Source organism: Barbus barbus (assembly GCF_936440315.1).
Source record: "Barbus barbus genome assembly, chromosome: 38".
NCBI classification, from domain to species: domain Eukaryota; kingdom Metazoa; phylum Chordata; class Actinopteri; order Cypriniformes; family Cyprinidae; genus Barbus; species Barbus barbus.
In genome coordinates this window covers 3,842,203-3,856,423 of record NC_136716.1, presented here as the reverse complement: position 1 = coordinate 3,856,423, position 14,221 = coordinate 3,842,203, and the positions used below count along the sequence as shown (strand labels likewise).

Below are 14,221 nucleotides of genomic sequence, written 5' to 3'. Positions count from 1 at the left end.
TTTCAACTTTTAAACAAAAAGTTCACGTCTGAATCTGCTCAAAATAATCTCTTCATTAAATCTGTTTCTGAATATTTCACAGGGTGAGAAAATCCATAACGACCACGAGGACATCAACCCAATCCCATATGAACTGATCAATAACCACAGAAGAGCAGAGGTTAGTCAAATTTCATATTTAACCATAATATGTGCTGTTGATTATGAATCTATATTCATATACCTATCTATCGCTTTTGTTTCTTCTTCTCAGCCTGAGAAACAGATCATGTTCGTCGTTCAGGCTCTGGTGGAGATCACTGTCCTCTTCGACGATGCCGTCGTCCCCTGGGATGCTAAAAAACTGGAAGATTTCTTAAATGTCATGCATGAGGAGATTAATGGACTGCACTCATGTGTGAGTAGTGTGTGTATATATATATATATATATATATATATTACCACTAACATCAAGCCAGAGGAACTGATTGATTTCTTTCTCAATGCAGGGTGCTTACAAAATGAAGAGGAACAAAAAGCTGCATCTATATTTTGAAAGACTGAGACATATGACAGAACTGAACACGGTGAGATCTATAGATGAATCCTCAGCTGTAAATGTGGAAACTCCTTTAAATGCTGGACTAACTGTTTTTTACTCTTTCAGGAGGATAGAGATCACAGCTGGGAGATCGTCAGAAAACGGGTCATAAGTTTCATGAGTCAGCTGGAGTTCTTCTCCTTCCACACTCATGTTTAATAACTGGACCTCTTGAAGATTCACTCCATTTACAGAAAATCAGTGTTGTTAATCAGTGTTTACACTCCTTTTTTATTATATTTTATACAGCTGTACGCAGTGTTTATTTATTGTTGTTTTTAGATGTTATTTATATTAAAGATACTACATTTGAATAAATTATTTAGAATTATTATTGTAGGTATTTGTGTAATTTAATATATTTTATACATTATGATTTTGCATCCTAAAAATTATATCCTTATTTATTAATTATTTATCTTCTTTTTTTTTAGCTGTTACATAAAAATGTAAAAATGTGATTACAATAAAAAATACCTTTTGTATTTCCGGCATCAAATAAAGAACTTGAATGTTTTAATACATTTTGTGAATTTATTTATAGAAAAGGGTATAAAATCATTTTAAAACAAAATATGTTCCTGTTTGCAGTACCTTTCAGATTTTAAAGAAAGAGTTTTAAAATCCCTCAGTCCAGCCAAGATGTAGACAAGTTCATGCCTTGTTTGGAACAGGTTTGGAGAAATTCAGCATTGCATCAGTGTCTCAGCAATGGATGCTCTGCAGTGAATGGGTGCCGTCAGAATACGAGTCCAAACTGCTGATAAAACATCACAATAATCCACACCACTCCAGTCCATCAGTTAAGATCTTATAAAGTGAAAACGATAAGAAACAAATCAATCGTTAAGGTGTATAATTATGTATAGAGGACTTATATTTCAGCTGGAAGTCATAAACATCTTAATGATTTTTTTTTTCTTACAAACACACAGCTTTTCACTTCACAAGATGTTTATTGATGGACTGGAGTGGTGTGGATTGCTTGTGGATTATTGAGATGTTTGGACTCTCATTGCTGTAGTAGGGGCTTCATATACATTATTTACATGATAATCAAGCACATTTCACCCAAAAGTACTTCAATTTCAAAATCAAGAATTATTTTATAAATATTATAATATAATAATGATGTTTAAAATATAATGATGATTGTGTCCAGAAATAACCAATTTACAGTGGGTTAGGGATTCTCAATTTTGTACAAAGTAGTTTTGGGGAAAATGTGCTTATTTGTCATGAATGCTAATTATTCATCAATAATTAGAAGAAATATCATTTATTTTTGTTTTTCTTTACTTTGGTTTCTGGGGTGAAATGTGACCCACACATTTCTTTGTGTAACTTATTACTGATCATGTCCGACCAGCAGGTGTCCGTAAAACATCAACTAAAGAATTATTTGTAACCAAATGATTGATAAGTGCAAATTATCCCGGAAAGGCTCTTCCATTGATTCATGCAACTCAATATTTCAAGCCTTATGAAATCAATTTTTCCCACTATGTGAGTTCATCTTTGATCTAGACTATACATGACCCTGGACCACAAAACCAGTCATAAGGGTAAATTTTTCGAAATTGAGATGTATACATCATATGAAAGTTGAATAAATAAGCTTTCCATTGATGTATGATTTGTTAGGATCAGATAATATTTGGCTGAGATACAACTATTTGAAAAACTGGAATCTGAGGATGCAAAAAATCTAAATATTGAGAAAATCGCCTTTAAAGTTCTTAGCAATGCATATTAGTAATCAAAAATTAAGTTTTGATATATTTACAGTAGGATATTTACAAAATATCTTCATGGAACATGATTAATATCCTAATGATTTTTGGCATAAAAGAAAAATTTATAATTTTGACCCATACAATGTTTTTTTTGGCTATTGCTACAAATATAAACAGCGACTTAAGACTGGTTTTGTGGTCCAGGGTCACATATAAAACCACACATTTGCAAACAGTACATTAAATAAGTCCCCTTACATGTGAATACCACAGTTTCCTTTTAAACAATATTTCCCTATTCAAGACAATGTCTGAAATTTTATACAGCTAGCACTTCTCATGTAAACATGTCTTCTTATTGCTGTGTTACTCATTGCATTTGAATAAATGTCAATACAAATGTGCTGTAATAACACAGCTCTACAGAGATCAACCCATTATTGGGAACTAACAAGCCATTATATGGTTTATCTATGATAGGTTACACACACACAAGATATAGAATAAATCAAAAGCAGATTTCTGCACGGCTCTGACGGCACCCATTCACTGCAGAGGTGAGCAAGTGATGAAATGCTAAATTTCTCCAAATCTGTTCCAAAGAAGAAACAAACTTACATCTTGGATGGCCTGAGGGTAAACTACACGATCAAATTCTGTCAAATCAAATCTGGTGTCAGCAACTAGCATTGATTCGTCTAGACTGTCAATCAGGCCAAACACCTGGGCAAAGTCAAGTAGTATTCCAGCCTTAAAAGATTTTTAGTTTGTCTAAATGGGCATAAGATGGCGCACTTTCCCTCCCTACAGCTCTTACAGTATCTTATTATAAGTCTGAACAGCTTGTTTCTTTCTGACAGCCTTTCTGTATTTCTTAGATTCTCTCCTTTAATATTTGTATTATCCTGTCCTTCAATTCAAGTATATACTTAATCCATGTAGTCCAAATGTGACTCAGAAAAAATTGGATATATTTTTTTAACCTGTTTATACAAAACAAAGTTTTATAACCTTTTAGAGTACAGGAAATTTGAAAACATAAAAAATAAAAATACATTTTTCTAATCAAACAGCAAATTTGTTAAATCCTTGTACAGACGGTCAGATGTTCTTTACAGATGCTCTTTCAAAGACTTACAAAGGCATTCAGTCAGAATGAATGCAAAGAAAATATACCAAACATTTACCAAAATAAGCTACTTTGTAGAAAACACCTGCTATTCGCATGCTTATTTTAACAGACATGAAGTGAAAGTTGACCAGTTCCTTACCACTAGTATTTTTATAACCAAATAGAGCACGTTATTATGAATGACTAGCAGAGCCGGTGCATTCACACAACAAACACCCTCTAAAAACACTACCGCATAATACACAGTACAGTAAAAATGAATAGAAACTCTAATAAAAAGTGTAACAAACAAGCAAATGTTTTTTCGATTGTTATTGTTGTATGTCACATCATCAAAAACTTCAAGCCTATAAATGGTATAATTTCATACTTTCCCCAAAAAAAAAAAAAAATTTAGAAACTGTCACACACAGTGACATCATTCATGTGACTTATCCAGCACAAACTGACAGTGGATTGGATGCAACTGCGAACATTTGTGTCTGGTGTTGAGATCTGCAGACCAATAATCTGATGGATGTGTTTTTCTCACTCTTGGTCTGGGGACTCGACTTCCCACGCTGCATCTGTGTCCCGGGCTAAAGCAGTGATGTCCTCATAGAGATCCGCACCGCCACACTGCTCAATCTCCAGCCCCTGGACAGCACAGACACAGAGACCACACACAGACGCTTAGCAAAGACATTCAAGGACCAGATGTTTTGTCAAAGTAAAGTAATACGTCACGAGAAGCAGTGAGATTTTATTTCTTAATTATTAAGTTTCCTTTATTATTATAACAAGAATAAAGCATTTTTCCATCAGGGAAAAATTGTTCATTAGTGTTATAATTTCAAATGAAGCTGAAGCAGAATCAGTCGCTGGGTAATAACACACAGTAGTGTTAAATTGCTAAATGAATCTGTTTTTGAACGAATCGAAGCAATTTAACAATTTTATGACTCAGTTGTCATAACCTGCTGGCAAAACAATGTAACGTGCACAAAGAGTCCCTGAAAAAAAACTAATGTACAAAATTACGATTTCAGTAACAAGATACATTTACTTGAGAGGCAAAATGAAATTAGATAGCCTAGTTTTCTAAAATATCTATTCAAATTAAGTGAATATCTGCCAGTGGGTGAGAAAAAGAAAACATTTTTTTCCTTATTATATTAATTTAAATTTATTCTTTTTAACTCATTGGCAGATGTTTTACTTAATTTTAGGTTTATTTTTGGTAAATTTGAACACCTACCAGAATGATTAACTTTATGCTTAAACAACAACGACTGCCAATGTGGTAAGAAAAAATAGTTAATTTTGATAATTTCTGATAAATTTGTAAAATTATTGATTTAAGTGACTTTGTCTGAAACAGCAACAAAAACCTGGGGTAAGATAAATAAAACTTGTTCTCCCTTTGTATTACGTTTCTTTTTTTTACCCTATTGGCAGGTATTTTTTTCTTCATTTTAAGTTAAAACGCACCTTTAAAAAAAAATTTATTTCAGACAACAAGGCTTAATAACTTAAGTTGCTTCTCATGTAAATGTGTCTTGATTTAAGGTTTAAGAAGGTTTAGATATTTGTACTGGAAAATATTTGTACTGGTCATTTTTGCAGCGTCTGACAGAGGCAAACAGTGAAACGTCCCAGTATACTCTCTAAACAAAAAAGAAAAAAGGTACAAAAGCTGTCACTGGGGCGGTACCTTTTCAAATGGTACATCTTTGTACCTAAATGGTCCATTTTGGACCCTTGAAGGTACATATCAGTACAGAAATTTTACATTTTAGTACCTCAAAGGTACAAATGTGTACTTTCTGATAAAGTTTCCACTCCAGTGACAACTTTTGTACCTTTTTGTCCTGAGAGTGCACTGATGGACATTGATACTCTTGGAATTTTTTGGTCAGAATTTGGAGAGGTTAGAAATGTTCCTATTTGTTTTATAAAATCAAGTATAAATTCATGCATTGTCCCATTTTTTCATGAATGACTTCATGAAAAAACAAATAGCTGGTCAACCGTTGGAATCCTCCTCACAGAATGGACAGATGAACATGGACTGTGTATGTGTTGGACATTATCTCGATGGAACTCTCTACTTCTCGTATACATGGATCTAACGTGAAAACTGTTAATTCATGGCATTCAGCTTTTAATGTTGTGTCTTCTTTTCTAAAATCTTTGTAAAAATTGTATTGTTATTTGTTTATCTATTAATATTAATGTCTTTATTATTCATTTTATTTTATTTATTTATTTTTTGAGTCTACCAAGGGGTGGGTTTTAAATTTGTACAGCTGCTTTTTTTGTACTACCGTTCCACAAAATAAAACATAAACAGTTGTTAACAAAAAAAAAAAAAAAAAAATTCATGCATTGTCTATATCACAACAGACCATGCGTGTTTTAACTTCCGGAAGTGCATGCAACAATAGCTGCAGAACTCAGAGCTAAAAACTCAACCAACCGTAAACCAACACAATGGCAGTAACAAACTAAGCAAATGAACCAAAACACTCACCTCATATATATGATCATCATCAGGCTCTTCATAATCTGCTTCTTCTTTCTTCTCCTGAAACAAATGAGAAACCGCTGTTAGATGGCAATAACAATTGCATGGATAAGTGCACTTCACATGCATAAGTACATGGATACCTTACATGGATAAGTGCACAAATCAGTCTGTGGAAATTTTGTGGCCCTTACCAGTCTGTAAAACTGAACCAGAGGAACGACGATGCACAAAATCAACAGTAAAGCCTGAAGGAAAATGAAAACATCCTTGATTTTCGATCTCCTCAAGAAAGCCTGGGGGTCAGTGTATCCTGGAGCAGAAACAGAGAGAGAAATACATGTATACAGGTGAAGAAAGAAGGCAAAAAGCATCGACATATTGACACCTACTGGACACTTGTAGCTCAGTTCCAGGTCCAAGCGTGCCGTTCAGCTTGCAAAAGTAAGTGCCGCTGTCCTCGGTCTCCACTTTGCTTAAGATAATGGAGGCATTTATTGTATTACGCTTCTCCTTTATCTTTATTCTTTGGCTGTTCTTGAGCTGTTCTTTGTTAGTCTGGCCTTTGAACCACTCTACACGAGCCGGCAAAGATGGATTCGACGGCACACAGTATATCGTCACAGTCCGACCCGTACTAATGCTAATAAATCGTGGCTTCTGGTACACATGGATACTTCCTTCAGCTGAAAAGATGAGATGGATGGAGAGAAAACATGCAAGAAAGAACCAGTTTAAAATTGCAAAGGTCATTTTCATGTTACCAGCAGAAGTAAAACCAAGAAACATACTTTCATTATGAAAGACACTAAACAGCAACTATTATAAACTGCATGAACTGTTTATTGTTATCTGGCAAATGCAAACTAGGTTTGAAGCAATGGGACTTCCTCTTTTGCTCACAGATGGAAAGGAAGAACAACGCTGAAAACAAGCCTAAGGCAACTGTAATATGCAAACTGTTATCCTGCAACTTTCAAATGTGAAATAATCATATGAAATCAACCGTAAACTACTGCAGTCCTAACAAATTCCACCCAGAACTTAAAAAGTGCACCAAAAGGTTGCATTTCACTATAGTAACTTGTGTAAAAGTCAAACACAACTGCAGTTTTTAAGGTCTTAAGCAGTCATATTTACCTGAGAGGTAAATCAGTGCCATGACTGAAGATCCCAGCAGGAAGTAATGCATGATTCTTGATCCTGAAATACACGTCTCAGAGACACCGTAGAAGTCAGCGCAGATCACATAGACAGAACAGAAGGAAGACAGCTCCTCCAGAGTGAAGGGTGCAGGTCATGAAGCTGCGACGATACGATTCCGTTTCAGAGAAACATGCAAATCGATACACTCATGCATCAAGAGGTGAAGAAGCAAGTGAATCATCTTAATGCAAAATATAAAGACTGATATAGGCTACTTCACCATGTATGTACAAACATGACTAATATCAACCATTCATGCATCATAAAACCAGATTAATATCTGGGCTGAAAAGGACCAGTATGTTTTCGGCATTTCCTTTAACCCTAAAACAGAATGCAATGCAATGTGTAATTCAAAATACATGGGAAACCCCGGTGAAGAATGAACATGAAAAATTTCTAAATGTTAACATGGTCAGCCTGCATTAGGCTGTATTATTACAGACTTTCTTAGAATGCATCATACACTCACACACACAAAAAAAAAAAAAAAAAAAAAAAAAATTAGTCATTGCAAATGTTATACACCCACAAAGAGTTAAATACAAAAGTCCTGTTACATATATTGTCTGTTAATATTCAGATGTGCAAATAAAAGCTGCTATACTGAAAAAAGATGTGGACAATTTTTACTCAGAAATTGTTAGGAAATGTCACAAACAACAGCACTCAACTAAACATGAAGAGTTTGAATTGAAAAAATGTTGAGTTTGAATGTTTTGTTTTTACTTATTCACTATGAAAAATCAGTACATAAAATACATGCAATGTCAACTACTAGTCATTAGAGTATTAGTAGACTGTCTGCTTAATATCTGCTAACACTTCATTTTGATGACATTTCACTGACTATAAGTAACTTTGCAAGTGCACTCAAAAATAAAGGTTCCAAAAGGGGTTTTGCAGCAATTCCACAGAAGTGAAAAAAATTAAAGGTTCTGTGGATATTAAATGTTCCTTAAAGAACCACTAATGCCAAAGAAGAACCTTTATTTTGAATAATATGTACGTCAACTTCCTGTCAGATGTTTTGAGTGGCCCTCCAGGAGCAATGCTATGTGCACATTATTCTGGATTAGAACATTTTTAAATGTTTTATAAAAGTTGCTCATCCACACTGACACAACTGAAAATGCTCACCTTGCTGTGTATGTCACGTGTCGGTTTCCTTTCAGTTTCTGTTTTGACCATATTTGGTATTTCCTGTTCTTGTTTCCTGTAATTAGTTTATCATCATTTAGTCTCTTCACCTGTGTTTAATTAATCATCTCGTTTGCTCCTCAGTTTTCGTATGCTTTATATACCTTCTGTTCCCTGAGTTTTACAGTATGTCCAGTCTTAAAGTGACTTATGTTCTGCTGTTGTAGACGTTGTTTATCTTCCTTTTTGTTATTAAAAATATCTCTTTGGAATATTTCCTTAGTCCTGTGTTCCCTGGAGCAACATATCATTACAGAAGACTGGACCCACACAGAAGATGAGGAGGCGGCTGATTTTGGTTCCCCGCGAGGGAGGTCAGGGGATATTCAACCTGCTTCCGCCACCCGCGACGATGATGATGATGCCGCCGCCCGTGGCTCTCCCAAACCCGCCTGTTCATAATTTGGAGCTTATGGACACGGCAATACCCCTTGAGTTCCTGGCTCCTGTCCTCTCCCCAGAGCCCGCTCCTCGACAGCACCCTCCTGTGCCTGCTCCACGCCAGCGCTTTCCAGTGTCCACACTTAGTCAGCATTCCCCAGTGCCCGCTTCTCCAGAGCCAGTCCCTCCTGTGCCCGCTTCTCCAGGGCCAGTCCCTCCAGTGCCCGCTTCTCCAGGCCCAGTCCCTCCAGTGCCCGCTCTTAGTCAGCATTCCCCACTGCCCGCTTCTCCAGAGCCAGTCCCTCCAGTGCCCGCTTCTCCAGGGCCAGTCCCTCCTGTGCCCGCTTCTCCAGGGCCAGTCCCTCCAGTGCCCGCTTCTCCAGGGCCAGTCCCTCCAGTGCCCGCTCTTAGTCAGCATTCCCCAGTGCCCGCTTCTCCAGAGCCAGTCCCTCCAGTGCCCGCTTCCCCAGGGCCAGTCCCTCTTGTGCCCGCTTCTCCAGGGCCAGTCCCTCCAGTGCCCGCTTCTCCAGGGCCAGTCCCTCCAGTGCCCGCTTCTCCAGGGCCAGTCCCTCCAGTGCCCGCTTCTCCAGGGCCAGTCCCTCCAGTGCCCGCTTCTCCAGGGCCAGTCCCTCCAGTGCCCGCTCTTAGTCAGCATTCCCCAGTGCCCGCTTCTCCAGAGCCAGTCCCTCCAGTGCCCGCTTCTCCAGGGCCAGTCCCTCTTGTGCCCGCTTCTCCAGGGCCAGTCCCTCCAGTGCCCGCTTCTCCAGGGCCAGTCCCTCCAGTGCCCGCTTCTCCAGGGCCAGTCCCTCCAGTGCCCGCTTCTCCAGGGCCAGTCCCTCCAGTGCCCGCTTCTCCAGGGCCAGTCCCTTCAGTGCCCACTTCTCCAGGGCCAGTCCCTCCTGTGCCTATGCTGACAGAGCGTTCCCAGGAATTAGCGCTGCCTGAGCGCCCTCCAGCGCCTGCTCCCCCAAGTGCCCGCTCCTCCAGCTCTGCGCCCCCAAGTGCCCGCTCCTCCAGCTCTGCGCCCCCAAGTGCCCACTCCTCCAGCTCTGCGCCCCCAAGTGCCCGCTCCTCCTCAATGGCTCCCAGAGGGGAACTTCCCCAATACATTTTTTTTGGGGGGGGCCATATACATGGAGCGACATATCGTTACACTGTATGCATAAAATGTTTTGAATGCCAACTGAGATGATCAGACATAAAGCTCTCATGCTCTCTTATGACACATTTTATTAACAAATATCCCATCACTCACAGGTGTGTTCAGGTTGCACTTAAAATCAATATTCCATGTATGGTATAAAAGGAATCGTCACCTTTTGCCACAGGACAGCCAAGGTTGTATAACATTTATTTTTAGCAACATTAATAAACTGAATAGCAGGCACAACAATGTTGGTACAACCATAGATATATATACAGGAGAACAGCTTCAAAAAGCTCAATTTTTGCTGGACAAAAATGCTGTCTCGGAGTAGATGAAAAGCCAAAACAGAGAAAAAAAAGGTTTTCAAATGTATCCAGATTAATGTGGACATAGCCCAACATCCTTGGTCTATTATATTATATTATATTAATTATTTACTTGCTTACAGTTGCCTGTGTTTTATTGTGTGCCGTTTCTGATGGTTGCCAGGCTGGATTTCATTGTGTCACACAATAACAATAAAGTGTCTTTAATTTCAATGCACAAGTTGGTGCTTTCCATGCGCGTCTGCGGTGCAGTTTGTCACAATCATTGAGCTGTGTGAGGTGTATAGCACTCAGTAGCTGTAACCACACTCACTCACGCTCAGTTAAAGTCACACATCATTGTCTGCGTCCATCATGATATTTGCATTGTTTATGAAACAAAAAGAAGGTGACAATCATTTTAACACAGAAACCAGTAGTACTGTTCACATTTTTTGAAGCTGTAAATTAAACTAATATTACTGGAGTATGTTTTAAAAGACAATAATTTTTCTTTTTTTTTCTACTTCAGAATTTCAAGTTTAATTCAATGTTACTTTGTTATTGTTTGTAAAATGTACTAGCTATTTTTAGTGTAGCAACAAACATTGTAGGGGGTGTGGTTTGAAAAGTTTGGCAGTCAATGTAAAATACTGAGAAGCAAATAATGAGGAAACAGGATGGATGGAAAAATGAGGTTTGTGTACTTACCACTGCTATTACTTGCAATGAAGCAGGCTGTAATTCACCCGCTCTCTCTGAACTTTAACACTGGTTCAATGCTGGGAGCTCAGTGGCCTAAAGAGATGGCCAGATGACAGTCTGCTAACCACGCACACACACACACACACACACACAGGCACACGCACACAAAACACTTTACTGCCTCAGTCGTTGTTCCCAGAGCTTTTGAGTAAATCAGAAACTATTACCTAAATAATATCTAGAAATAGTAATGTTTTAAAAAAGTTTTCTCCAGTAAAATATTTTGTGCTTGTAAACAATTCTGAAAGGTAAGACCGGTCAGCAATATTATTCTTTCTCCCATCAGTGAATATGCTTATGAAAGCTAAATTATCCCCATAACACAAATGCCAATGTATAGATCGCTGGATTCCAAACTTATTAAAACTGGTTACCTGAGGTGAAGACATCTCTAGCTGGGGGTAAAAATAGAAGGCGTGAAACAAGAACAGCTATCCGGGCAGGGGCTACTGTGACACACAGAAAAAGTCATATGGAGCACAAGTCGAATGGAAAAAAATGGTCTTGATAAACACCTCTGTGAAAACATATCCACAAACAACACATGATAGCATGCTAAGACTGTAAACTCTACTAAATCCTGCCATGAGATGAAGCGTGACGCTGAAGAACTGCAATCTGAGACTGCAGTTCGAACCTTTAAAGCATGAAGAGACGCACGTTTATCTTATCAAATTTATTATATGAACATTTTAAATGCACATTGAATTAAATGTTGTCAAGTGAAGATACAAAGAAAAGACAGCATCTGAGAAATACGCTTCTATCTGCAAAGTATATATACAGGCAACGAGGCGAGCAAATCCTAAAGCACTGCAATGTCTCTCTTCTTGATAAAAATGTAAACAATAGAAAATTATTTGCATATTAACAATATCAATATGAAACCAAAAGAGCACAAAACTGCCCACAGATTACATATACAAGCTGATGAGTTTTTTTTTTTTTTTCTCAGCAAAAGTAATTCTCATTTTAACATAGTAAACTAATGCTTTTTGGTAATAAGAGACCAAATCAAAAAACTATTCAAGAGGTAAATATAAATTTCAAAGTGCTTCATTTATGAGTTTTAAGCAATAAGACATTTGCAGTCACATTAAGACTTCAGAGGAACTCCATCATTAAATGTCTCTAATACATACAACTTCTAGCTATGATGACTCACAGGTACTAAGCCACTGAATATACTTCGGGGATTATTAACTTGATAATGTTTTAAAATGGCAAATTTGAAATTTAATGAAAGGAATTCAAAGGAAGGTGTAAACATCACAACCATATCTCCAGTAACAAATATGAATTTCAGTAAGATATAAATTAGGTAAGAATCATGTGTGGCATCTACTGGTCACTTCAGGCTCTTTTTATAAAGAAGGGAATTGGTTATAAAGCAGTTACAGGGTAATGCCTTTGTTGCAAAGTTGCGTCAGATTATTTTTCTTTGTCCAGGCAGAGTTATCAGGGGTACTCTAATTTATCAATTTTTAAAAAAAAATATTTATCAATTTATTATAATGGACACTATGATGCTCAGTTCACGTCAAGTTTATTAGTGCTGTGCTGTCTGTATGTTAAATACAGTTAAATGGATGGGGTTATTCTAACTAGTTTTACATAACTTCTGAAAAAAACATGAAAACTGCATTTACTTTTCAGGCCTGGTAGATTTTCAGCATACTAGTTAAAGGTGGGGTATGCATTTTTCCAAAAACACTTTAGAAAACTGAGTCGGGCCAGTACCAAAACAAACTTTTAGCCAATCAGCAGTAAGGGGCGTGTTTACTCATGATGCAAGGAGAGAGCGCTCCTCATCAGTGCACATGACGGACATTAGCCGAGCGACGACAGAAAGATAGAGATGGCGGATAAAAAAAACAAGAGAGGAAAACATCTGCGAAACAAAAGAAGGCTCACATCGTGTCTACATCGGACGCAACAGGTCTTTCTACACTGGACGCGACAAAGTGACGTATGAGTATGTAGCAGAATAGGCATACTACTTCGTCATAGTTGTTTCTTTAACGGATGCTCTGTTGCTTAGTTACGTGCATCCTGTAACTGTTTAAACTGCCCTGTCAATCATCTTGTCACAGTTAACATCATCCACATTTTGTTTAATTTGATTTCCTACCGTATTGGAGAGAAATGAAGAGGCACATCGCGGGTTTTTCATGAATGTATTTGCATAATGATGCATTTAAAAGTTAATGACCAAACGTTTCATTATAAAAGTTCAGTGTTGCTGCAGATGAAATATAACGTGGATAACATTAAATTAATATTTTTTTAATCAGGTTAGACATTAATTATTTATCACTCAAATCCCTTTCTATACCTGTCTGTCGGTCGCGCATATCCGCCATGTTTGTAGTTTAACACTTTTTATGCCTGTTTGTAGTTCTAATCAAATCCCCCGTCCACCGCACAATGTGTTGTGGGCAATATTAGCCAATAGAGTGTGCATCGATCTACACTTCGAATTCTAACCGGAAGTAGTAGACCATCCGGGAATCTTTGGCATACTTTTTTAAACATACTATGATTTGGGACATACTAATTCTATTTTCGAATACTATTAAGGACGGATAAGGCCTGCGATCAGGCACCGAGTTTGCTTTGTTTCTTCTCAATAGGTGAGTAATATTGGTTTTGCTTTGATCACAGAACTAATCGTTGCCATACGTATGTGTGGGGGGGAGCAATCAAAATAGGGGCGAGACCCTTTCGGGGTAGGGGCGTGTTTGTTTTGGTGATTTCAAATATCAACATTGGCTACCAGAAATCGCTTACCCCACCTTTAAATAATCTCAAGTGAAAATCTCTGTTTTGACTACCAGGGTATTAAAGGAATTGCTACAACTACACTATGCTTTTAATGCTTCAAGTTATATTAATTACAAAATATAAAAAAAAATATATAAAAAAAGTATTGTACAGTCACTGGGGACTACAAATACACTGTATATGTTTTTCATAGTGGCACATTCCGCTCAAAGTGACTCTATACACCCCGCTGTAAAGGATCAGTTTCTGTTCTACTCGTTCCACCATTCTGCTGTAAACTGGTAATCCATGAACTAAGATAATAAATAGTTCAGTAGACTAAACAGACATGTTAGAGTGATGGTTAGTACCAGCGGTTCTCGTTCCTAATAGTTCTGTGCAGCTAAACATCAGAATTATACTGTAAGTAACATGTCAGATTCTATAATTCAGTAGTTTAAAAAAAAATAAGTGTTTAACAAGTACTGTAGTGAATTCTT

At 37.5% G+C, this 14,221-nt stretch overlaps 1 protein-coding gene across 1 annotated transcript; it reads right to left on the bottom strand.

The window, feature by feature from the left end:
* Window positions 1–153: 153 nt before the first annotated feature.
* On the bottom strand, window positions 154–7,222 carry LOC306857411 (B-cell antigen receptor complex-associated protein beta chain-like). The gene is made up of 6 exons (XM_079397344.1): window positions 7,095–7,222; window positions 6,347–6,640; window positions 6,149–6,267; window positions 5,961–6,014; window positions 3,981–4,084; window positions 154–343 (listed from the first exon to the last, which is right to left on the bottom strand). Exons 1-6 carry the CDS (start codon window positions 7,144–7,146, stop codon window positions 280–282), a joined length of 687 nt encoding a protein of 228 aa, XP_079253470.1. The 5' UTR covers window positions 7,147–7,222; the 3' UTR covers window positions 154–279.
* Window positions 7,223–14,221: the final 6,999 nt, after the last annotated feature.